This window comes from Rattus norvegicus, chromosome 3, assembly GCF_021556685.1.
Source record: "Rattus norvegicus strain SHRSP/BbbUtx chromosome 3, alternate assembly SHRSP_T2T, whole genome shotgun sequence".
NCBI lineage: Eukaryota > Metazoa > Chordata > Mammalia > Rodentia > Muridae > Rattus > Rattus norvegicus.
In genome coordinates, this window is record NC_141536.1 from 117361304 (window position 1) to 117387075 (window position 25772).

The window sequence follows — 25772 nt, forward strand, 5'->3', positions numbered from 1 at the left end:
TAAGTATTCCTTGTTCTCTGCATTTGACTATGCTCGGTAATTCATGTGAATGAAATCTATTGTTTGTCTTTTTGTGACTGGAATTTTTAACTTAATATACTATCTCCAAGGCTGATGTTGTAGTGTGTGTCATGATTTCTTATTTTTTAAGACTGAAAGGTTTTGTTGCATTACATACTACATTTTCCTTATCCATTCTTTCAGTGACATGAGGTACAGAAGGGCAGATAGGATGGCAGCCTCTCAGAAAAGCCTAAGGGTGCAGATTTCATGAGGACAGGCTATGCACTAAATGATAAAGGCTAGCTACAGTTTTCATCTCTCTACCTAGTTCTCAGAAACAGAAGTCTTGTCAGCAGCAGGAAGTGGGCCCTTGGATTTCAGTGCCAGGAAACCATTGGACACAGCAGTGCTGCTGTCACCCTTGGCTCTGGAGAATAACACTGCCATAATCACAGAAATGCATAAAGAGCTGATGGAGTATGTGCTTTGTATGTGGGAGGACTCATAGGAAATGAAACAGCAAAACCCCTCTTTCAGACTCTGTTCCTGTTTCAGTTCTTCTGGAGGAATATCCAGAAATAGAATTACTAGGGGTTGGGGATTTAGCTCAGTGGTAGAGCACTTGCCTAGCAAGCGCAAGGTCCTGGGTTCGGTCCCCAGCTCCGAAAAAAAAGAAAAAAGAAAAAGAAAAAAAAAAAGAATTACTAAATTGTCTAGCAATTCTGTTTACATTTTTAGAGCTGCCATACTGTTCCACAGCAGTGGCTGCGCCATTTTACAAACAAGCTGCAGTACCCTTGAATAGCTTTAGTCTTGAGTGAGTTGGAAGCAGGGGATTTTGGAAATGATAGTGGGCCCTCTTTAGGGCCTACAATTGTTGGATTGTTCCCTGACACTAGATGTGATGTACCCACTTAGGGCTTCCCTGCCTGTTGTACACAGGGCTCTTCTTGCACTGTGGTTGACAGTGCTTCACCAGAAGTTTACCTGGATAGCTACAGGGATTTCTTTATTGATTGCTGCAGGGGCTGGAAAGGAGGCTACCAGAAGTACTCACTAGACTTTATGGCTTCCCAGATTAGACTCTAGGATCCATTTAGTGCTGTTCCTCAGGAAATTTCCATTTCTGGGATAAGAGAGTGGAGGAGAAGGATGTAACTAGCCTTCTACATTGAGGAATGACCTGTCCTCATGGAAGATGTACCGGTAGGCTTTCCTGATGGGTTGCCCTCCGTGTTGTCAATCTGAACCCATGCCACCCACGAAGCATAGCATATATTGTCCCTATTATCTACCTCCAATACTTTGGAAGGTGATCTAGCCACCGTTCCTTTTCTCTGTGTGCCTGTTTGTTCCTTTATGCATGGTGCTTCCTCCTCCCTCCTAGTCTTTGTTGCTGCTGAGTCCCTGGACCGCATTCCTCAGGGATTATTTGGCAGTTTGGTTCAGTGGTCCACTGTGCATCCCAGCCCTTGCTGCTTTCAGAGGCAACATAAGTGAGTACTTAGCCTCACAGTCCCGGCAATTTGTACTCAAGTGATTATATCCCTCTTAGCCTCTCCCTGCCTGTCCCACCCCACTCTGTGCATGTCCAGAACTGCTCTACCTCTCCAGTATTGAATTCAAACAATTCTGAAACCCTCTCAAGCACCTCTCGTATAGATGTTTTTCTCCCTGTCTAGCTAGGAGGACAGCTGTGCTTCTGTCATTTTTGTTCTTCTCTTTTCTCTAACAGCCTTATTCCTTGTCCTGGGTGACACCTGGCTAGCTCTACCTGTGCTGAGGCTGCAGAGTGCTAGTGTGGATGCTATGCAGTGGGCAGGTCGAGACTACCTCAGGCCTGTGCCCCCAGCTTTATCTGGACTCCTGTGATCTTGTTTTGTGGAGTCATCCTGTATTCACTGTAAAGGCTCAATGTGTGAAAGATCACATGATAAAACAATTGTGAATGGTTCAGATACTTTAGAAATACTGAAAATTGGGGTTGGGGATTTAGCTCAGTGGTAGAGCACTTGCCTAGGAAGTGCAAGGCCCTGGGTTCGGTCCCCAGCTCCGAAAAAAAGAACTAAAAAAAAAAAAAAAAAAAAAGAAATACTGAAAATTGAAGCCTTCTTGTACCTTCTCCCCATAATTCACCTTCTATCTTCCAGAAAACTGAAGTTCATTGCATTGGAAAAACGTAAATTTTGTCTGGCCAAAGTTATTCTCTTGACTCACTGAAGAAATATTCCCTTGTATATTCCTTTAATGGTAGCATCAAAAGTAAAAATGTGAAAGAGAAGAAGAGAAGGGCAAATATGTCCCTGTATCTGTATGTACATGTACACATAACAAGTCAGTCATAAGTCATGGCTGATCTACTGTGTCTGTATGCACATGTACACATAACAAGTCAGTCATAAGTCATGGCTGATCTACTGTGTCTGTATGCACATGTACACATAACAAGTCAGTCATAAGTCATGGCTGATCTACTGTGTCTGTATGCACATGTACACATAACAAGTCAGTCATAAGTCATGGCTGATCTACTGTGTCTGTATGTACATGTACACATAACAAGTCAGTCATAAGTCATGGCTGATCTACTGTGTCTGTATGCACATGTACACATAACAAGTCAGTCATAGGTCCTGGCTGATCTACTGTGTCTGTATGTACATGTATACATAACAAGTCAGTCATAAGTCATGGCTGATCTACTGTGTCTGTATGTACATGTACACATAACAAGTCAGTCATAAGTCATGGCTGATCTACTGTGTCTGTATGTACATGTACACATAACAAGTCAGTCATAAGTCATGGCTGAGATCTACAGCTTTCACGTGTGCCTGCATCTCCCCCACAGCCGTGGCTTTGCCTGCCCTTGGCCAGCACGTCCTTTGCCCGTGTTTCCTTCCTTAGTAGAGCGACGGAGCCTTCACTCCACTCATGCTGAGGTGTCTGGTTTCGGAAGGTTTTCATTGACTGTTATCATTGGGTACGACAACATCCCACAGAGATCCCACAGAGGAGTCCCTGGATTTTAGGCATAGTCCTTGTTGCCAATGTAGTTTCCCTCTAAGCAGAATAACCCCCTTAAACTAGTAAATTAAAACCCTTTGGCAGAGCAGCTCAAGGTGGCAAAGTGGCATTCTTACCTTCCAATTCAGTAACTCAATTGTTGCAAGTCTTGATGGGAGCATTGGCCTCTTAAAGACTCAGCTCTATAAGCCAACAGACCACAGTTTCCAGAATGAGAAGCTACTAATAAGGAGCCACTCTCACTTCCAACCTCTGATCCGGGTGGAGGAAACTATGCCTTGTAATAGTCTGTGAATCAGAGCATAAGAGAGAACCCCATTCTTCCGAGGTACTTTGACTTCCAGTTGGTGCTGTAATTTTACCGTTTGTTAGCTAAGTGCTATGGTTTGGATATGAAATATTCATCATAAACTATGTAGTTTGGGGCGATTGGTTGCTAGGTAGGCTTGGGGGGGAAGCATTTAGATCATGGGGGCTATCACCTAATCAGTGGTTGTTTACATTGGTGGATTCAAAGTTGGGATAGAGTGTTGGGAGATGGTAGAACAATGGAAGGTGCAGCCTAGTTGTAGGAAATGGGTTTCTGGTAGCAAATAGTAGAAAGACATATTTGTTTCAACCCTTTCCCGTCTCTGCTTCTCTGCTTCCTAGCTTTCATAAGTAGCAGCACCGTGTGTTCTTGACACCATGGTGTTCTCCTTTGTCTTACACCCAAAGTCTGACCTTGTACTGAAACCTTCATACTGTCTTAGTTACTTTCTATTGCTGTGAAGAGATAACATGACAAAGGCAACTTATAAAACAGTCGGAAGCTTGCTTACAGCTTCAGAAGGTGAGTCCATGACCACCTGCAGGCCTGCAGTCATGGTGTTGGGCAGTAGCTATGAGTTTACATAAAATCCACAAATTACAGGCAGAGCAAGCAAGAATAGCCTGATATGGGCTTTTGAAACCACAAAGTCTACCCCCAGGGACACATCTCCTCTAACAAAGCCACTCTTCCTAAACCTCTTCAAAACAGTTCCACTAACCCTGGACTAAGCATTCAAATCCTGTAAACCTGTAGGAACCTCTCTTACTCAGACGACCATGGATTCTGTGAACCAGAGCAAATCTTTCCTCCGTGACACTGTTGTATGTATTTACCACAGCTGCATGCATTGACACATCCCATGGTTTCTTGTGGGAGTTGGAATATATGGCAAGACCAGTTGGTTCTGTGGCCAGAGCTGACTTAACACTGTTGTAATATGGGCCCTTGATGAGATACAGTGCTTTGCAGAATGCAGCAATGGTGAATAAAGCTTTCTATGAGTCAAGAGATTCTGGGTCCTGAAACACAGTAGAGGCAAGAAAGGTAAATCTACCGAGAATAGGTATCTGTTCTGTAACAACAAGTCTCGGCCTCTTCAGGGCCCAGTGTAGCTATCTTGCAGGTTGGACCCTTCAGAACGGTGCCATGGTGGGGACTTGTTTTAAGCACTCAGCACCTGGGCCAGGAAATCCTTTGTCGCATCTACTGTAAATGAGATTACAGTAAGGTTTTCAGGGTGAGGGTAGTTGGTAGGGAGATGACAGACAAGCTACTTTCATCAGGAAGAGAGGATCCAAAATTGTCAGCTTCATCTGGACTAGCCCTAACTGTATACCCTATTTAGGTTTCAGGGTCCCATTGTTTCCTGATCAGTACCCCAACTTCCACATAAGATGTGGCATGCTGATACACTCAAATGTTGTAATTAAAAAACGCACAAAATTAAAATTGTGTTGATTTTTAGCAATAGCAACTGTATAGCCACAGGAGATTATGTTAGACTGTCATAGAAGCTTTCTGCTCCTCCTCGGGTCATGATTTAGTTAGCAGTCCACGCATGATGGGAACATTCAAGAATGGAGGTGTAAGGAGTGGTGGGAGACCTGGAACACGACATCCATAAGGCAAGCCACATCAAAGGTTGGATATAGAGCAAGTAAAGGGAGTTATTAGACATGTACTTGTATACATAGTGTGTAGATAGCCAGCCATGTAGGTGTACAGACACTGGGTGACCTGATGTGAGCAGAGAGCTTGGGAGTGCAGTGTCTGCACAGAACCCTGAAAAGGTGATCAGGGCCTAGGCAGTGTTTCCCAGCAGCAAGTGCTACCACTAGGTTTACTCCATGTCAAGCTGAAACCAGAAGGCACAAGTTGTCCTGCGTGCTGTTCTAGTGTTTTAGCGCCCTCTACTGAGGGAACTTGGCATTGGGCTTACTGAGAGAAAGGCTTGAGAGAATAATGGTTGTCATTGTGCAACTTGTGATTTGGGGACTGGATGAATGACTGTCCCTTTATAACTAGCATGAAAATATGTTTTCCAATATTTTCATTCAGTGAATTTAGTAACAAAATATCAAATGATATGTATTTTGAAGCTACTATGTGACTTAGCACGGAGGTACAGAAGCAGGAGGATCAGCCTGAGTTTGAGGGCAGCCTGAGCTAGTAGGGAGTTTTAGTCTAGTTGTAGCTATAGGGTAAGATCCTGTCTAGAAGCAAAGGCCCCAAACTCCAATGTTTTAATGTTTCATGTGCATGGGTATTTTGCCTACATGTATGTCTGTGTGCTGTGTACACGCCTGATGCCCAAGGAGGCCAGAAAAGTGTTGGATCACCTAGAACTAGAGTTATAAACAGATGTGAGCCACCATGTGGGTGCTGGGAACTGAAGCCAGGTTCTCTGCAAGAACAGCCAGCGCTCTTAACCACTGAGCCATGTCTCCAGCCCCATTTTTTTTTCTTTTTTCTTTTTTTTTGGAGCTGGGGACCGAACCCAGGGCCTTGCACTTGCTAGGCAAGCCGCTCTACCACTGAGCTAAATCCCCAACCCTCCAGCCCCATTTTTTTTTTTTTTTGGTTCTTTTTTTTGGAGCTGGGGACCGAACCCAGGTCCTTGCGCTTCCTAGGCAAGCGCTCTACCACTGAGCTAAATCCCCAACCCCTCCAGCCCCATTTTTAAAACTCACACAATAGCAAAGTATATGGGTTAAAAAAAAATGATTCTTTGAACCTTCCCATCCACCACCCTCCACAAAGGTAACCACTGGTTTTGGCTTCCTGTGGGAAACTCAGCATTTTTCTATGTATTTGCATACAAGTGTGAAAATGTGCAAATATACTTAGCACAAACACATTCTTATTAAGTAAATGGGCCCAGCTAGGTATGGTTAACACATGCTTAACCTCAGAAGTGACAGCAGAAGTGGGATGATTGCTGCCTAAGTTATATAGCTAGCTTTAGAGAGACCCTGAGTATTACCAAAAGGAGAAGGAGATCGCTCAGACATGGCTCAGTGGTTAAGAGCCCTGGCTGCTCTTCCAGAGGATGCAGGTTTGATTCCCAGCATCCACATGGCGGTTCACAACTGTTTGTTAACTCCAGTTCCAGGGACTACAGCACCCTTTTCTGGCTTCCGCAGGCGAGCCAGAAGATACATATGTGATGCACAGACACACATGTAGACAAATGCACATTTATTTTAAAGTTTAGAAAATTAATCCACAAATATGTAAATTAATAAAGCAAGCTCATATACTTTATGCTATTTCCTAGCTTGTTTACTTAGCCAGATTTCTTAAAAGTCATGTAGTCAGACCCACAGATAAGCAACCACAAAATATTCTCCAGAATGGGCACACTACAGTTTATTTAGCTAGCCTTGTTTTTGTGGGCATTTTCTAGTGTTTTCTAGGTTTGGGCTAAGTCAAAGGGTATTGGATAAAGTGATTTTGTTTTCTTCCCATAAGAACTAAACTAAGTTCCAGCAAGGTGACTGGGTAAAGGCTGTCAAGCCTAATGGACTGAGTTCTATCCCGGAGCCCCATGATGGGGAAAGGTCCAGCTCATGAGAGTTGTCTTATGACTTCCACATGGGTACACAACATGCACATACACTCACACTCAGTCAGAAATGCTTTTTAAAGAAAGAAGAGCTGAACCAGGCCAGGGAATTAGCTCAGTTGTTAGAGTGCTTGTCTAAAATGCATGACATCCAGGTCTCAATCCTCAGTACTGCATAAAGCGGGCATGGCAGTGTGGGTCTGTCGTACCATTATCAAGGATATTTTGTACCAACTTGAAACACCATCTTTATCATAGGCTCAGTTCCCAGGTCTTTTCTGGGCACTGTTCTCTTTCATTGATTTGTGGAGGATTTTTGTTTGTTTGTCTTTTGTTTTCTTGGTGTGGCAGAAGAGGGGGTTGTTGTTTAGGTTTTTGTTTTTTGAGACAGGGTCTTCCTATGTAACCTTGGCCCTATGTAGACCACGCTGACCTTGAAGTCTCAGAGTCCTGTGATTAAAAGTGTATACCACTGTACCTGACTTTTTTTTAAAATTTATTTCTAAAGAGGGTGGTGGGCTCTGTGCATGTGTAAGTGTGGGTACCTTCAGTGCAGAAGAGGAAATCAGGCACTTGGAGTTAGAGCTCCAGATGCTAGTGAGATGCCTGGTGTGGGGGTTGGGAGTGGAACTCAGGTTCTCTGCAGGAGTAGTATGAGCTCTTAACCATGAGCTGTCTCTCCAGTCCCTCACTGTTTTCTCATTCCTATCTCAAAACAGTAGTTTTAACTAACTTTAGTTTCTATAGCATGTTTTATATCTGATATATATACACATGTATGTATATGTGTGTGTTCTTATGTTTTTTAATCATCTTAAATCCTTCTGTTATTTTCTGTTTCCAAGAATCCCTTTTCCAACCATGGACTTTAGACTCAGAGCATTGGTTATTTATAAAGAAAACATGGGGAAGTATTTTTGTCACAATTATTGTGCATTTGTGGGTCATCTTACAGTATTTATTCATGTCTTTTGTATTCTTGAGGACAATTGGTATGATTTTATTACATTTTTCATGATTTTTTATAAAAGATTTGTTTATTTTATGTATGTGAGTACACTGTAGCCCTCTTCGTGCATACCAGAAGAGCACATCAGATCTCTTTACAGATGGTTGTGAGCCACCATGTGGTTGCTGGGAATTGAACTCAGGACCTTTGGAAGAGCAGTCAGTGCTTTTAACCACTGAGCCATTGCTTCAGCCCTATTTCTCAACATTTTTAAATACCTTTAAAGTTTTGTTGTTAACTTTTTAATATTAATTTACTTTATTTAAGACAAGGTCCATGTACCCTGGCTAGTCTGGAACATGCTGCATAGTCCAGGCTGGCCCCAAACAGATCCTCTTGCCTATGTCCCCTAAGTTCTGGGGTTAAACACTAGACTCTTTTAAAAGTTAAAATTTATTTTTTTAAAGATTTATTTTATTTAATTTATATGAGTGCACTGTAGCTGTCTTCGGACATACCAGAAGAGGGCATCAGATCCCATTGCAGATGGTTGTGAGCCACCATGTGGTTGCTGGTAATTGAACTCAGGACCTCTGGAAGAGCAGTCAGTGCTCTTAACCGCTGAGCCATCTCTCCAGCCCAAAAGTTAAAATTTATTAATCAGGTATAATGAGTGTATACTCTTATCCCAGCACTTAGCAAATTAAGCAAATAGCTGTGAACTTTAGGCTAGCCTCGGGTATATAGCAAGAACCAGGGCAGCCAGTAAGACAAAAAATAGGTTGAAAGTGCTTACTTGATCATCTTCACTCTTTACTCATTCCCCTCCCCCTCTCCCCTCCCTCTTCTCTCTCCCTCCCTCCCCTCTCCCCCTCTCCTCTCCCTTCCTCCCTCCTCTCTCTCTCTCTCCCCCTCCTCTCCCCTCCCCCTCTCCCTCCTCTCCCCTCCCCCTCTCTCCTTCCTCTCCCCCTCCTCTCCCTCCTTTCCCCCTCCTCTCCCCTCTCCCCCCTCCCTCTTCTCCCTCCTCTCCTCCTCCTCTACCCTCCATTCTCCCTCCCCCCTCCTCTCCCTCCTCTCCCTCCTCTCCCCACTCTCCCTCCTCTGCCCCCTCTCTCCCTCCTCTCCCCTTTCTCTCTCCCTCCTCTTCCCCTCCTCCCCATCCTCTCCCCTTCTTCCCCCTCCTCCCCCTCCTCTTCCTCCTCTCTCCTTCCTCTCCTCCCTCTCCCTCCTTTCCCTCCTCTCTCCCTTCTCTCCCCTCCCTCTTCTTCCTCTCCCTCCTCCCTCCTCCCTCCTCACCCCCTTGCTCCCCTCCTTGTCTTCTCATTCTTCATGAGTCTCACTGCAAATGGAAATGTCTTGCCATACAAACATGGCCTGATGTTTGTTCATGGTCCTGCTGAGTCCTCTGAGTGTCCTATAAACTGCTTTGCTGAGAGTCCCCAGGGAGTGGGGGATGCTTAAACTGAGATAAGTATTTTATTTTCAAGGTTCTTCTTAATTTAGACTATTTGTGTAGACTTCGCTAGTTTATCATCTACTCTGCAACTCAAATCTGAAACAATACTCAAGAAAATTCACTTTTCAAAGTGTATTACTCAGGGTTCTCTCTAGAGGAACAGAATTTATAGAATAAATCTATATGTAGATAGATATAGATAGATGGATGGGTAGATAAATATATAATATATAAGTATATCATTTAATACTATTTGTTATATTTATTTAATATTATATATTTAAATATATAAATATATTCATGGGATTTATCAGAATGGCTTACAGGCTCCAGCTAATCTATAATGGATGCCAATAAATGAAAGGTCTAAGAATCCAGTAGTTGCTCAGTCTACCAGGCTGACTGTCTCAGCTGATCCTCAGGAGATGCTGAATCCAGAAGACATAGGCTCTAGCACCAATAAAGGAATGGACTTGCTAGTGAGAGCAAAGGCAAGCAGGGAAAGAGAGAGCTTCAGAGGCTTCCAGAAGAAGGTGTGGTCCAGATCAAAGGTGGATCTTCCCACCTCAGAAAGCCAGGTTAGAAATGGATCTTCCCACTTCAAATGATCTAATTAAAAAAAAAAAAATCCCTCACAGGTGTGCCCAGCCATTTGGGTTTTTTAGTTAATTCTATATGTAGTCAAGTTGACAGCCAAGAACAACCATCACACAGAACATTTCAGATTTTAAGACGATGTACACAATTTTGGTAATAGCTTTGTTCTTTTTCTAAAATATATGTCAAGGGTTTCTATGCCAGGAGAAAGTTGAGGCAGGGTCTCATTCTGAAGTTCAAGTTTGATCTGGAAACAGTTTTGTCTAGGTTGGCCTTGAACTTGAAATAATTCTGCCATAATTCTCAAGTGCCAGGCTTCCAGGTGTGATTTAGTTAATTTATTTTGAGTCCCTAGAGGGTGTCAAATGCAATGGTGGCATGGTCCTGACTGTTAATGAAACCACCAAGATACACAAAAATGCCCTTTTTATTTGTGTTTTCTTTTGATGTTCTAGAATAACATCCCCTTTTCCCTGTTCCTTCCCCTCTCTTCTAAGCATCCAGTGAGCATCATGTGAAGCCTTAAGCCCTTTCCAGGCAGCATTCATTCATGCACACATTAGGGTTGCGGCATGCAACACATCTAGGGCTTCAGGCTTCTCATCCTGCTGGTGATTTTATCACCTCACGCAAGTCAGGAGTCACAGAATGCCATCAACCAGAACTCCCCCAGCTGTATCTCTTGGAAGAGCTCATTTTGGGTATCTTCTTTCAGACACTGTGAGCTCTGTGTGTCTAGAACTAGCTTCATCTAGAACTCTAGCTTGACCCTTAGACATAAAGAGCACAATCTGATTCATCATTGGAACCAGAAATAAAAGAGGACTCCTATTCAATAGGTAGGCCTCTGAAGCTCTCACTCTCCTCCTGGTTCCAGGCAGAGCCAGCACCATACCTTACATCATTTCAGTGTCTTGTACATAACCTGCCCATCTCAGTGTCCTGCCAATGGTGGACACTTGCCTCAAAAACTGTATCCTTCCTTGTCGACACCCTATGCTGCCTCACCTACAGTTCCCAGGCCTACATGATATGGTCAGTTTCTAGTCACCATCCCCTCTCTGCCTCTCATGTGGGGGAGCGGAGGACTCTCCTCCACTACTGCAAAGGATAAATGGTAACTTCAGGCATGCCTCTGGGGCTTATTCTGTCTAGATACATACAGATCACAAGGATGCTAATCTGTTTATCTCTCCGAGTAGGAAGTATGAACTGTACAGCATGGACTGGGACCTGAAGGAGGAGCTCAAGGATTGTCTGGTGGCTGCTGCACCCTATGGGGGCCCCATTGGTAAGCTACCTCTCTATTACTCATGCATACTGTGGGTGCCCACGGGCGTTGCTTGCAGGTTGTTCTCTGCCAATCCACCTTCTAAATGTTTTTAATCTGGGTTCTCATGAGGCTTGGTTCCCATGGGCTGAGCCTGGGTACATGACCCAAGAGGCCTACCTTACCTGGAGCCTGAAGTTCTAGGATAGAAGTCTCTTCTCAAATTGCAGCTCTACTGAGGAACTGCTGGAGAAAAGAGAAAGCTGCCAGTGTGCGGCCAGTACTGGAGATGTACTCTGCTTCTGGCATGCCCCTGGCTAGCCTGCTGGTGAGCATGGAACCTACCCTTACTGTGATGGGCAGGGCTGGCTGATTCCAAGGAAAGCCACTGGAACCTTTCTCCTCTGCAGTGGAAGAGTGGGCCTGTGGTGGCCCTCGGCTGGTCAGCCGAGGAGGAGCTGCTCTGTGTGCAGGAAGATGGTGCAGTGCTAGTTTATGGGCTTCATGGAGACTTCCGGAGGCACTTCAGCATGGGCAATGTAGGCACACAGGAGCCTGAGGAGGGAAGGGGACCTCTTCACCTGTGGATTTCTTGACCCATGGTCCATCTTGTTAGGAAGTGCTTCAGAACCGTGTCTTGGATGCTCGGATTTTTCACACTGAGTTTGGTTCTGGGGTGGCCATCCTTACCGGAGCCTATCGATTTACTCTGAGTGCTAATGTGGGTGACCTCAAACTCCGTCGGATGCCAGAGGTGCCAGGTAAGCCCTGATACTTAAGAGAGCCCTACAAGATCACGAATGTGCTTCCAAACTGAAACCAGCAAAGACACACATGGTGGGCTCTGGTCATTCAGTGTTTCCTCTCCCTGTCACAGGTCTGCAGAGTGCACCCTCCTGCTGGACCACACTGTGCCACGAGCGAGTAGCACACATTCTTCTGGCTGTAGGACCTGATCTTTACCTTCTGGATCATGCTACCTGCTCTGCAGTGGTGAGAACCTAAGTGGGAAAGAAATGGAAGGGCTGGCCAACCAGTAGGAAGGCATTGAGAAGTCAGTTTATCTGTTTCCTCCCTGGTCCTGCCCCAGACACCTGCTGGTCTAGCTCCAGGAGTGAGCAGCTTCCTACAGATGGCTGTATCCTTCACGTACCGTTACCTGGCACTCTTCACAGACACAGGCTACATCTGGATGGGGACAGCATCACTCAAGGTGTGGTTCTGGAACAAGAGATACTGTGCTTTGTCCTTGGAAGATCTGTTGTGGATAGGGCCATGGCTTTTCAACAGCAGGGTGACTGTTGAACAGCAGGATGCTGGGGCAAGGCCATGACATGCTGTGCCATTTCAGGAGAAGCTGTGTGAGTTCAACTGCAACATCCGGGCACCCCCGAAGCAGATGGTCTGGTGAGGATAGCGGCTGCAACATAGGCCTTCTCTTTTCTGCCAGCACTTAAAGGGAAACAGTGTCTTCTGTGGGCCACTTGACCGGTAGTGCAAGAGTGGGAGGGAAGCAGATAGGTCAGCATGTGACCGGGAAATGGGCTCCAGGACACTGTATGTTCAGGCTGTCCCAGGAGAAGGTACAAGTAATGGTATAGAAGACATGGCTATAGGCCCAATGTCCTGAGTGTCCCAGATGTGTATATGATGTTGCCTATAGGTGTAGCCGTCCTCGAAGCAAGGAAAAGGCTGTTGTTGTAGCCTGGGAAAGGCGGCTGATGGTGGTGGGCAATGCGCCTGAAAGCATTCAGTATCCTTGGAACGTTTCCTGTGGGCTGGGAGAGGGAAGGAAAAGGAGGTTACCCTATCTTTGGATGTTCTTAGTAGCCTTGACTAAATTCAGGTTTGTGCTTGATGAGGACTCCTACTTAGTGCCTGAGCTTGATGGGGTCCGCATCTTCTCTCGAAGTACCCATGAATTCCTGCATGAAGTCCCAGGTGAGGCTCCCACAAGCATACAGTGTGACACAGGGCAGGTGCTCCTGACCAATGGCCCAAAACAGGATTTGGGTATTGGGGGCAGAACTGAGAATTTTCATGCTTCATCTCTATTCAACAACTCCTCCTCTAGTGGCCAGTGAAGAGATCTTCAAAATTGCCTCAATGGCCCCTGGAGCACTGCTGTTGGAGGCACAGAAGGAGTATGAGGTAATTTCTGGGCAACTTCTAAGATTCCCAAGATGCTCTCTTCCTTTCTCTTTTCCGGATTAGACTAGCCTTCTGTCCTACCTAAGCACCCATGATAAGCCAGGTGCTACCTGACAGGGGAGGGGATTAGGTAAGATGCTGATGTGAACTGGCCAAGGCTAGCACATGTAAAACTGGCTAGGAAGGCAAGGCACCCCTACTGTTCACAGGCTCAAGTTGGTCCTTCCCAAGACCTTTCCATTTGAACTATGTAGTCCACGAGGCTAGGGATCAGAGTGAGACGGTCTGTGTGATGTTCCGTCTCTGGGCCTCTCCCCACAGAAAGAGAGCCAAAAAGCAGATGAATATCTGCGGGAGATCCAGGAACTGGGGCAGCTGATCCAGGCTGTGCAGCAGTGCATTGAGGCTGCAGGACATGAGCACCAACCAGACATGCAAAAGCGTCTGCTCAGGGTTGGCCTGGAGTGGTTGGGGGAGGGTGTGTTGGAGTGGGGTGGGCTGGGCTGCATGGGAAGCTCATTTCCATTCTGTTCTTTCCAGGCGGCTTCGTTTGGAAAGTGTTTCCTTGACAGATTTCCGCCTGACAGCTTCGTGCACATGTGTCAGGACCTTCGAGTGCTCAATGCTATTAGGGACTACCACATTGGGATCCCTCTGACCTATACCCAGTATCCCTATGTATGGCATGAGGGTGTTTACAGCTGGGCATGGCAGGGTAAAGGGCAGGAGATGTGGTCTGCAGTTCCCTGGCAAAGAGGGCTTATACCAACTGATCCTTAACCAAGGAAAATAAAGATACAAGCAGCTTACCATCCAGGTGCTGCTCGACAGGTACCGAAGCCCAGGTGGTGTGGGAGGACAGGGTGGGTGTAGCATGTGGGGACTTGTGGGGACTGCTCCTCACTTACCTGTTAGGACTGGGAAGCCTAGCACAGGCTAGGGTCATTCTGCCTGCTCGACCTCACTTTGCCTCACCGCTTTGTCCGTTACTCCTTTACCTGCCAGGCTCGTGTTGCGGAGGCTTTATCCCCTGGCTATCCAGATATGCGAGTACCTGCGCCTTCCTGAAGTACAGGGCGTCAGCAGGATCCTAGCCCACTGGGCCTGCTACAAGGCAAGGGCATGGGATATGAGGTAACCTCAGGCCCTGACAAAATATAAGAAATACCGAGCATGGAAATAAAGGGTGGGTTCTGCTGGAGGTCCTGTAGGATTGGGCAGGTGAGGGATGACATCCAGACTGTGTGACACCCATATACACACAGGTGCAGCAGAAAGATGTCTCAGATGAGGACGTAGCACGGGCTATTAATCAGAAGCTGGGTGACACGCCTGGTGTTTCATACTCTGACATTGCTGCAAGGGCCTATGGCTGTGGCCGCGCTGAACTGGCCATTAAGGTGTGGTTGTGTTACCTTTCCCAGACACCCCAGGGTAGGTGTTCCAGGTCCTTATCTCTGCCTTCTCACCCCTCACAGCTGCTGGAGTATGAGCCACGGTCAGGGGAACAGGTACCTCTTCTCCTGAAGATGAAGAGGAGCAAACTAGCTCTGAGCAAGGCCATTGAGAGTGGAGACACTGACCTGGGTGAGCAGGGATGGGCAAGGGCCAGGAGGCACGAGGGTGATGAGGTGAGTGAGCCCAGGAATGTGCAGAGCTGGGCTGGAGGCCCACCCACTTCATCGTCTCACAGTGTTTACAGTGCTGCTGCACCTGAAGAATGAACTCAACCGAGGAGACTTTTTCATGACTCTGCGGAACCAACCCATGGCCCTGAGTTTGTATCGACAGGTAAGTGCACATGAAGGGGAGGAAAGGGTTGGAGCCTTTGTTGACTTTGCTGACTAACCTTCTGCCCATGACCCAGTTCTGTAAGCATCAGGAACTAGACACTCTGAAGGACCTTTACAATCAGGACGACAATCACCAGGAATTGGGCAGCTTCCACATCAGAGCCAGCTATGCTGCGGAAGAGGTCTGAGGTCCAAAGGGAGGGTGGGCCATTTATCAAAGCCCTAGCCCTCTGCATTGGGTTGCACCCTCTCTGGTCATAACTGTTGAGGGGCTCTGAGAACATCAGGGCAGAATATGGCACTGGTGTCCAGGGAGCCAGCGTCTGTAGCACAGGGGAAGAGTGCCCCTGGTAGATAAGGCTGGCTCTCGGCACAAGGGTGGAGAGCGGCAGGCTAGTTGGATGTGTTGTGACCTCAGTATCCCTTTGTATGTAGCGTATTGAAGGGCGAGTGGCAGCTCTGCAAACGGCAGCTGACGCCTTCTACAAAGCCAAGAATGAATTTGCAGCCAAGGTTTGACTGCCTTTTCTAAGAGCTTTTGTCCTGCCTTCTTGGTCTTCCTACCTTGGTTGTGATCCCCTCTCTCTGGTCTCCAGGCTACAGAGGATCAAATGAGGCTCCTGCGGCTACAGCGACGCCTGGAGGATGAGCTAGGGGGCAGGTTCCTAGACCTATCTCTACATGACACAGTCACCACGCTTATCCTCGGAGGACACAACAAGCGGGCAGAGCAGCTGGCACGTGACTTTCGCATCCCTGACAAGAGGTGGGCGAAGACCTCAGCTCTAGGTAGTCCTGGGACTTCTTGCCTTTCCTTCATACCTGTGCTGAGTACAGCTTTCCTACAGGCTCTGGTGGTTAAAGCTGTCTGCCCTGGCAGATCTGGAAGAGTGGGAGGAGCTGGAGAAGTTTTCTAAGAGCAAGAAATCACCAATTGGCTACCTGGTGAGACAGGGCTCCTCCCTAGGCCTCCCACTAGTGAGAGTGGTCCTGGGAAGGAGCCAGGCAAGGGAGATGGGGTGATGGCCTGTTTGTGCACCCATTTCACTGTCCTGTGTTCTTAGGTAGTGCTTCTTGTGCCATGTGACTATGGGCAGACACATGTACTATGTGGGGAACGCTGGAGGATAGGCACAAGCCTGCCTCCTACCTAGTGGTGGAAGAGTTACTTTACCCTGTAAAGACTACAGGGGCCACTGTGTGCTTGAGGGCAGAAGGGGCAGGGAGAGCCAAGATATTGAGGGGTTGCTTCAGACATATGGAGGGCAAGTTTCATAGTGGCAGCCTGAGAGAAAGGACACAGGAAGCAGAAACACCTACCTTGGTGGTGGGAATGGAAGTAGAATAGAACCCTAAAGATGACTCTTCTGAAGGCTCCGGTAGGTCATTGGTTTAGCTGCTTTCTGTTACAGTGGTATGCTCCATCTTGTTTTCCACAGGTGGGAAGGGGACTAGATATACTGACTGTACAAAATACCTATGGGCAAGTGTCCCCTGGGCTTCTGCTCCTGAGAGAGGAAATAGGCCTAGGCTTGTCTTCTCTGTCTTGCAAAGCCCTTTGTAGAGATCTGCATGAAGCAACATAACAAACATGAGGCCAAGAAGTATGCTTCCAGAGTGGGCCCTGAGCAAAAGGTCAAGGCTTTGCTTCTTGTCGGGTAAGTCAGATGAAGTCCTCTGTATGTGAGGTGGCTGAAGAGCAAGGTGCCTGAGAGGAGACAGGTTCGTTGTCCTTGAACAGCCCCAACACCATCTTCCCTTCTGCTCAAACCACAGGGATGTGGCTCAGGCTGCAGATGTGGCTATTGAGCACCGGAATGAAACTGAGCTGAGCCTCGTTTTGTCCCACTGCACTGGAACTACAGATGGGGCCATAGCTGACAAGATTCAGCGGGCCAGAGCACAAGCCCAGAAGAAATGAAGTGCCTGTCCCTAAAGGGGCTAGTTAAAGTCCAGGGGTGTCCAGATGTAAATAAATTTGGAATACTAATTCGGAACAGTTGTTGTGTGCTGTCCAGCTTAAGAAAAGCAGGCTTTGAGGCAAACTATTCAGCTACTGCAGCAGAACTCCACATATTTGATTGTAATGATGCTGGGAATAAGAAGTTAAAAGAGAGACCTGTTTATTCACATAGTTATTCTCTCAGAAGCTATAGCTCAGTAGCTAACGGCCCTTGCCACCAAGCCAGGCAACTTGAGTTTAAACCTTGTCCTATGTTCTTTACCCATATATAAAAACACACGGAATAAATGGGTGTGTGAGTGAATAAATGAAAATAAATGGAAGTAAATGAGGATTTGAAACCTAGGTTGTGTTCAGGCTGGAACTGGTCAAGTCCTCTAATCCTGAAAACCTGGTTGAAGGATGGATGGGAAACCGGTGACCATCCCGTTGTCAGGGTTGGAGGTAACACCTTTGAGAGCCCTGGCTATTGAACAGTAAGTGGCAAGCAGGTCTGTGCGCTTGAAAAAAGGGGTGGAAGATCATCTCAATTCTGTCTAAAAGTTATGAACTGGAAACCCCCAATCCCACCCTACTTGAGTGAGTCCTCCACTGCCAGTCAACATGAGGGCTGTGACTTTCTCCTTCTGTCTGCAGCCCCCAGTGTACTCCAGTGCACTGTAGCACTCCCACCCACCATTGAAGTGAGCCTTTTGCATCATGTCCCCCACCCAACTTGTTAGCAGAAGAAACCAAAGTCTACAGGATGTTTCCTCTTTAGAACTCTGAGTCCTAACTATGTTTGTAAAGGATAAGAGAAGCTAGACATAGTGGTGTTTACCCATAAGCCCAGTACTTGGAAGGTTCGGGTAGGGAGATTGCTGTGAATTCAAGGCCAACATGGGCTATGTAGCAAGCTCCTATCTCAAAACAAAGATAGATGTGGTTTAAGGCTGAAATCTAGTACTTAGGAGGGAGAGGTAGGAGGACTGCTACCAGCCTTGGCTATGTAACAGATTCTAAACCAGCTAGGACTACGTATCAAACCAGGTCTCAAAAAACATGAGAGCTGGAGAGATGGCTCAGTTCTTAGGAGCACTGACTGCTCTTCCAAAGGACTTGGGTTCAGTTCCCAGCACCCACATCACAGCTCACTCCTGCCTGTAATTCCATTTTCAGGGGAGCTGACAAAACACCAGTGCACATAAAATGAATAAACCAAGACAAACCAAAAGACAACAACAAAAAGCAAGACAGATTCTGAGCATAGTAAGTTTAGCTTCCTTTATCCCATCTACCGTGTAAATGCAAGTTTGTGAAAATCCTTCAAGAAAAATCTATCTCATTGTGAAACAACTACTTGTTCTGACAATGGTTATTATGTGGGTCAGGAATGTAGACAGGGTTCAACGGTGATGGTTTATGCCTGGCACATAGCTCTGGATATCAGCGGAAAGAAAGTTCAAAGGGTAACTTGGGTTCTGGGGGCTGACATCACCTGGAGGCTTGTTCGTTTTTCACTTCTAGGGAAGATTGTAAAGCAGAATCTTATTATGGTTGTGGATGAGAACAGCTACAACTGTGTGCATCTGGTACCCAGAGGGAAACCGCTGCCTTTCCTAGTCTGGCACTGAATTCCGATGTGCCCCGCCATAGTCTGTCAAGGTGGTCTGCTAATCCTACCTCCACCATCGCACCTCTTGATGGGGGAGTACAAGCTTCTGGGAAGAGTAGAGTCTGTTTCAGGAGTCGTTTGTTTTCATCTCTTTGGAACAAGCAGACATGTCCAAGTGAGGAAAAGGATGCTAACACTGGGCGTGTTTCCTCCCTGGTCTCAGCCTCACAGGTCCTTACTGCTCGAGTGTCTCTTTGATGTCCTTTGCAAAGATTACTGCCAACATTGTGAGTTCTTAGTGAAAAAGAGTTTCTTTCTGGGAAGGAAAGACTGCCCAGTGCCTTAGATAAATCCACAGCTCCATAGTAACATGCAAACAGTAAATACTACACCTGAGATCATAGAAATAGAGGAGAAATTAAAACAACAGCAAGTGGCAACAGTGATTATAGCTTGCCAAGAAAGTTCATGCACAAAGCACTGGACTTGTCTATGGGGAGTGACTAAAAACTAAGCAGAGGGCGTTTAATGTGCGCAGCACAGAGGGAGACCACTAGAGTTGCCTAGAGTGTCTGAAGCCCAGGGTTGAATGCTTTGTGCCTCAAAACAAAAGCTAAACAATTTTATATACTTTTGTAAAGGTCAGGCATCTCTGCCCCTACCTCCAAGATTTTATTATGGGATTTTCAAATACCCAAACAAACTTTAAAAAATATTTATATTAGACACCTGTATAATCACCACTTGGATTATCCATTAACATGCTTAGGTTACACATTTGTCTCTGTATCCATTATTTGTGTGAATTTCAAAATAAATTATGTGCTGGATGTGGTAGCCCACACTGTACTGTCAGCATTCTGGAGACTGCAGGAGGGAGATAAAGGGACTGGAGAAACGGCTCAGCAGTTAGCATTTGTTGATGACTCCTGCACCTCATTCTGAACCTCATAACCACCTGTTAACTTAGGCCTCAGGAATCCAGACATTCTTCCTACTACACACACACACACACACACACACACACCCCTCTACCTTAAGAGTTTGGCCAACCATAGTGCCACATGCCTCTAATGCCAGCCCTCAGGAGGCAGGATATGCAGATCTCTGAGTTCTGAGTTCCAGGCTAGCCAAGGGCTACATAGTAAGATCCTGTCTCAAAACAAAACAAAAACTTAAACAAAAAAAGAAAGGGGGGCTGGGGATTTAGCTCAGTGGTAGAGCGCTTACCTAGGAAGCGCAAGGCCCTGGGTTCGATCCCCAGCTCCGAAAAAAAGAACCAAAAAAAAAAAAAAAAAAAAAAAAAAAGAAAGGGAGACAGAGACCGAGACCAAGGAGACCTTCAAATCCACCCTGGTCAAGACCCTATCTCAATAACAGAGCAAATTATAGACATCAGGATAATCTCTCTAAATATTTGAAAATGCATTTTATAAACAGTCTTAACTGTCCTAGTTAAAGTTTCAAATGTGAAAAAACACCATGACCAAAAGCAGCTTGAGAGGAAAGGATTTATTTAGCTTATTCTTTCACATCACTGTTTATCACCAGAGGAAGTCAGGGCAGGAACCTGGTCTCAGGAGCTGAGGCAGAGGCTATAGATGGTGCTACTTACTGGCTTGCTTTGCCTGCCTTCTTATAAAATTCAGGACCACCAGTGCAGGGATGGCACAGTAGGCTATCACAAATTAGGAAAATGTCCTACAACTAGGTCTTATGGAGGTGTTTTCTCAATTGAGGGTGTGTGTGTGTGTGGTGGGGGGATAAACAGAAGCAAAAGTGGAAAGTCAAAACAAACTTTAAAAAACCAGTAACACAACAAACAAAAGTGGAGCGTGGCTGATTATACCCAGTGACACTTCAATTAAGAGAACTAATTTTCCCTTTCCCAACACTAATCAATTGCAAATAGCTTCTTGGTTGGAGATGGGATATCTTTATATATCTACTTACCCATTTCAGGAAAGTCCTAGATCTTAAAGGGCACTGTCACCAAGTTTTCACAAGTGTAAGTTTTCACTTATAAATATTCACATCTAAAAATTAGGATTGGGGTTCTTGGGAGCTAGCTCAGAGAATACTTGCCAAGCATGTGTGAGTCCCCAAGTTCTTTATCCCTGCAAAATAAAAATCAAAAGCAGAGCTTTGTTTCAAGTTCTTATTTGCTCAACTAAAATTAGTATAAGATACCTTCTGTCTTTTAAGACTTGTACAAGAAGGCCTGTGTCCGTGGTCGTGGATGGGATCAAGTCCTATCTAATGGTTTGTGTTAGGATTTAATCTTGGGACCAAGTATGGAAACACTTTTAGATTAAGTTACCCATGGTAGCTGTAGAGTGTATGAGGTCAGAGAGCCTGCCTGGTCTATCTTAGTTACAAAACTTCAGCAAATGACCCTCAGGAGATGTACAGTAGCCAGGGAAGGCCCTTGGTTTTCACTTATTTCAATTTTCATATTTCCTGGTTTCATTTTCACCTTGGCACTTTAGTGAACATGCTTGTTCGTTGATTATCCAAGTACATCCCAGAATGTTAGCTCCTGAGAGGTGATAATCTCTGACTTACTCTCAGCAGTGTCCAGTGTGTGATCTGCATTCAGAATATAGAGAACAACTCATTGTTTCATTTACTAGACAGAATGGCAGGCAGGTGAGGGGAAGTGACTTTGTCTTTTGTAGGGAAACAGGGTCCTTTAATCCTGTCCTTCAGCCCTGCTATTCCAGTTCTTACCTGCAGGCACCAATGCAGTAGAGAGCTGGGGAGCTCCCACTTACCTTTTTGTTGGTCGTTCCTCCTCCTCCTCTTAATTCCAAGACAGCTCTTGATTATGCTAATGGGGATAGGGAGCTCTGAAAAAGACCAGGAGTGAAGTAGGACAAAAGCTAGGTCAGTTTCACCAGAGAGGCAGCTGAGTGAGACTGTGTAGTTGTCACTACTGACCCTCCCTTCCCAGGGTCTCTAGGGCAGGCCACTTAAACCTTGGTCACCCTTGCACAAGTATCACACTGCCAAAATATTATATAGAGAAAAAACCTTGAGGTTTTTGAGAAAGGGCTACTTTGCCAAGCTGCATGTATCCGGAAGGTCCCAGGGAGAGTCAGGTAGGCTTGGGTCATCCTAGACCTCTGACTACCAAACCCAGCTGCAGATTTTCCCAAGTGTGGTCAAATCTGGCAGTGTCCTTCACTTGGTCTCATAGGGAACCACTTACTCTATTTTATTTACATTACCAAATATTAGTATGGAAAATGCTTTTATTATACTGTAAATTCAAATAAAATAGCAAGAGAAATGAACAATGTAGGTTAACTGTAGATAAGAAAAACTTCACTGGTAGGTTTTGCTTTAAAGCCTTGAGGCTGCTTTCTTAGCCAAGAACCAGTATTTTTCAGATTTGTTTTGTTTTGTATTTTTTTTTAATGCATTGAGTTCTAGTGCAAGACCTGACTTCATTTGGTCACTTTTCAATTTGCTCTGTATTTGCATCCTGCTAGACCTTGTACTTCCTAGGAAATGGGCTTCTTGAACTTGTAGGAGGAGCAGACCTCATTGACTGGAGTCTCACATTTAAGAGACTCTCTGGGAAGGCCCTGCTGGGGGGGGGGGGTAACAAATCTTAATCAAGTAGAGGTCTTTTACTACCCAGAGGGAGGAAGTTTAAAGAAGATCCGTTCCAACGCACATTCACAGGTCCTGGCTCTGGTCTGAGCACATTTATTCAAGAAATACAAGAAGGCTGTTGGCATAGAGTCCTAATTTGGCGCCCCAGGTCTTGCAGCGTCCAAAGTGCTCTAAACTGAGGACTGCTACCTCCTGAAACACCCAACTTATGGCTTCAGGAAGCTAGATGAGGGACCAATGCCCAGACATATGAGGACGGTGTCCACACCCCTAGTGTCATAGTGCTTTCAACCTTCCCCTCCTGACCACCATGCATTTATCAAAAAGCAACTCTCAGTCTGCTGCAGAGCACCACGTGCCGTGGTTCCATCCAGCTCCAGAGAATCAGGCCCAGAATGCACATCTGGAAAGCAAGAGAGATTTCCCTGGGGTTCGGGTGGGAATGATGTGGGCTGGTTTATTTAAGATGACACCCACAGAACTAGATCCATTCTAGGTACTAGGCAAATTCCTGTCCTCGCAATTACATCTTTCGTCCTTTAAGTACCTTACAACAGTGTGCGTGTGTGTGTGTGTGTGTGTGTGTGTGTGTGTGTGTGTGTGTGTGTGTGTGTGAGAGAGAGAGAGAGAGAGAGAGAGAGAGAGAGAGAGAGAGAGAGAGAGAGAGAGAGTGTGAGTGAGTTCCGTGCGGTGTGTGTGTGACAGATGAGAGGATCACATTTGGAGAGGGATGGAGATGGCTTTCCAGTGCCTGAGCTCACCAGTTGTGAGCTTGTGCCTGGTGTCAGTTTCCTCATCTGTAAACCAGAAAGAAAGCCCATGCCCAGGGACCTAGGACTGTGGCTAGGTGGGAGATGTTGGTGCTTGAGGAGGATGGGGAGCATCTTGCCTGGTTACCCGGAGACCCCTAGAGCGCCCGGGGAACTCCGCAGCGCAGCGGGGCGCGCAGGGGTGGGGCCCGCGGAGGCGGAGACGCCCGCCTGGCGTCAGCGAACCAGCGCCCGCCTCTCAACGGCCAATGACGAAGCGCCTTACAGCCCAGGCCGCGTTGGGAGTGAGGCTGCGGCGAGTGAGGCGCTGACAGGGACTCACGGGGGCATCTTGCACAGACCCCTGGACCACGCCGCCATCGCAGCCTCCCGCCCAGTCCTCTCTCTGCTGCTTCTCCTCGCCATGGAGGCGAGGCCGCCGCCGCCGCCGCGGGGCTTCGAGCAGCGGACCGGGCGGCGGCCCTGAGGGGAGCGGCGGGCCGAGACGCCGCCGCGGTGCTGAGGCGGAGCTGCCGTGCGCGTCCCCCGCGGTCCCGCCCAGCGCCGGGCTCGGTAAGCGTTCGCGCCTGCCGCCGTCGGGAGGGCTCGGGAAGGTGGGGTGGCCCGGCCGCGCGTGGGAGCGGTCCCCGGATCCTGTCCTGGAGGAGCGCCTCCGGCTTGTGCATCCTGGCCGGGTGGACAGGGGGAGGGGGTCCCGGAAACGTGCGGGACACAGACAGGCTGGAACTTTGCGGACGTCCTCCTCGGGCCGGGCCAGGGCGCTGCCGTAGTTCATTCTGAAAGAAACAACTTTGAGCAACGAGGACAGTATTTGCTCAGGTCCATTTAATGGGAGGAGCAAGGTAGCTCACACAGTGACCATTCCATCCCCCAACCCTCCCCTTAAAAACCCGTCCTGGTCCTACTCCCAGGCCCCTCTCTGCTGCCCATTCCCAACTGTTGTGTATGCTCAAGAAGGAAAATATGGACTTAAGCTACCCAGAATTCAAAACCAGCCACATGGGAACGCACATCTCCTCTGTTTACTTTCAGTAATTCTTAAAAATTGCCACGGGGCGGGGGGCGGTGTTTAAACCCTAATATTTTCTAAATATAACAACTACAGAGGCAGAGGTGAGCCTGATATATTAGGGGTTTTGTTGTTGTCAGTGATTATATTTGTAAGACAAGAAAAAAATGTTCCAAACCCTCTTGGACAGTGTGATGTCGGCCGAAGCCCTTGGCTAGGATAGGGAATCCCTGTTGAAAAGCAGCCTCATGTCCCGGAGATGGCAGCACTTGTTACCAGCTAACTCTTGAAGCAGCCAGAGAACCAAAAGATGGTGGATGAGGGTAGCCTGAGACAAAATGCACGTCTTTCTGTCTGATACTCCTTTCAAAACGTATATCAGATGCTGTCATTTGTGCGCTTAAAGACTCCCTCACTTTCCTTCCTCCATGAGGTGGAGGAAAACCCAGATGCCTTACCGTTTCCTACAAGGCTCTTGACAGTCTTGCCTGAACTTAATCTTTGATGGTTACCTCAGTCCTCTCATTCTCCTTTCCCTTCGACCCCGTGCTTAGCCATTCAGAGCTACTTGGCCTCATATTTTGGGAGGTTTTTGCTTTCTGGGTCTCCCTTTCTCTTCACCCTCTCTTGCCAGGTTCTAGGCCTTCCTTTATAATTCTTCATTTGAGAAGCTTCTTGAAGATAGGCTGTGTCCCGTTTAAGACTTCACTGTCAGAATTCTTCCTAGTTATCTTGACGATCCTCAGCCACTTCCCAAGAGAAATGTTTGCTAGTGTTTGCTGGCAGCCTGCTTTGAGTTTGGGTTGCCCTTACCGGGACAGGCATACTTTGATTCCCTATGTCACCATGTCTGTCACACCCAGCAGCCATACATAGTCATCGTGGAGAAACCAGTAGGCTTTCCACCTTACTCGTTTCTTATCTGCCTGACTGTCCTTGAAAGGCCAACACCTCCTCAGTTACTTTTCTCCTCTCTACCCCAGTGGCCCGAGGCATGGTCGGATCAGTAGACTATTCACTGGGTTACCTTTTAGCCACTGATTTAGAATGTGGGTGAATACAGAACCAGAAAAGCAAACCCGATTGGCTTAGTGCATTCTTATACCACCTATTTGCCAGGCACTGTGCTTGAAATACAAAACGAAAGTGAGAAAGTCATCTTCTTATCTTTGAGAAGGTTACAGACCAATGGGGGACGGGTAGATATAAACAGTCACATCATAGGTGCTAGTAGAGTAATAATAATTGCTGTTTTCTGTGTGACAGGCTATATAATAAATGCCTAGCAGGAGTTATCTTGTTTAATCTTTTCAGTAATTATAAGGGTTCATTCCTACTCTGCAGGACTTGAAGCTGAGAGAGTAGACAGATAGGACTAGTCAGAATCTAAATCCTGACAGTGTTTCTACACCCTCCACCTGGGTAGTCTGGGAAGGTTTTCGGGGGGGGGGGGGGGGGGGGGGCGGAATCTTGAGATCCTAAAGGAAGGATCTGCACATTAGGGGGTGGGAGGGAGGGAGGGAGGGAGAGAGAGAGAGAGAGAGAGAGAGAGAGAGACAGACAGACAGACAGACAGACTTAGAGGAAAACTCCTCTGTCTTTGGAAACTGGCAAGAGCTATGGCTAGCCTAGAGGGGCAGAACAAGGTAGGATTAGGTTCAGAGTGAAGGCTTCCATTGTTGTGTTAGGGT

The 25772-nt window shown here is 46.7% G+C and overlaps 2 protein-coding genes and 1 long non-coding RNA gene across 13 annotated transcripts in view; all 3 read left to right on the plus strand.

Annotated features, from left to right (window-relative positions):
- Positions 1-17121, plus strand: part of Vps16 (VPS16 core subunit of CORVET and HOPS complexes) — a 21513-nt gene extending 4392 nt beyond the window's left edge. Inside the window, exons 2-24 of one of the 4 annotated variants that reach the window (XR_015682770.1) lie at positions 11113-11201; positions 11411-11508; positions 11591-11719; positions 11797-11941; positions 12058-12173; positions 12271-12393; positions 12532-12587; positions 12844-12933; positions 13027-13121; positions 13255-13331; positions 13653-13784; positions 13872-13999; positions 14127-14162; positions 14337-14465; positions 14597-14731; positions 14810-14918; positions 15025-15122; positions 15199-15306; positions 15560-15637; positions 15721-15890; positions 15973-16069; positions 16564-16782; positions 16901-17121. Coding sequence is in view for 1 of the 4 variants with exons in the window: in NM_001005541.1 (NP_001005541.1) it covers positions 11113-11201; positions 11411-11508; positions 11591-11719; positions 11797-11941; positions 12058-12173; positions 12271-12393; positions 12532-12587; positions 12844-12933; positions 13027-13121; positions 13255-13331; positions 13653-13784; positions 13872-13999; positions 14127-14162; positions 14337-14445; positions 14597-14731; positions 14810-14918; positions 15025-15122; positions 15199-15306; positions 15560-15637; positions 15721-15890; positions 15973-16069; positions 16679-16782; positions 16901-17045 (2467 nt within the window). In the remaining 3 variants the exon portion in view is untranslated. The remainder of the gene's footprint in view (positions 1-11112; positions 11202-11410; positions 11509-11590; positions 11720-11796; positions 11942-12057; positions 12174-12270; positions 12394-12531; positions 12588-12843; positions 12934-13026; positions 13122-13254; positions 13332-13652; positions 13785-13871; positions 14000-14126; positions 14163-14336; positions 14466-14596; positions 14732-14809; positions 14919-15024; positions 15123-15198; positions 15307-15559; positions 15638-15720; positions 15891-15972; positions 16070-16563; positions 16783-16900) is intronic. The other 3 variants (XR_015682769.1, XR_015682768.1, NM_001005541.1) reach the window with 3 other exon arrangements.
- A 1124-nt stretch (positions 17122-18245) lies between these two features.
- LOC147995685 (uncharacterized) lies at positions 18246-20821 on the plus strand. The gene is made up of 2 exons (XR_015684602.1): positions 18246-18335; positions 18594-20821. It is a non-coding gene; the product is annotated as an uncharacterized LOC147995685 (long non-coding RNA).
- Positions 20822-23347: 2526 nt separating this feature from the next.
- The window catches only part of Ptpra (protein tyrosine phosphatase, receptor type, A), a 108379-nt gene continuing 105954 nt past the window's right edge, over positions 23348-25772 (plus strand). For 7 of the 8 annotated variants that reach the window (XM_087649035.1, XM_087649049.1, XM_087649029.1 and 4 more), the window contains exon 1: positions 23348-23624. The gene's annotated coding sequence lies outside the window, so the exon portion shown is untranslated. 8 annotated transcript variants of the gene reach the window in all.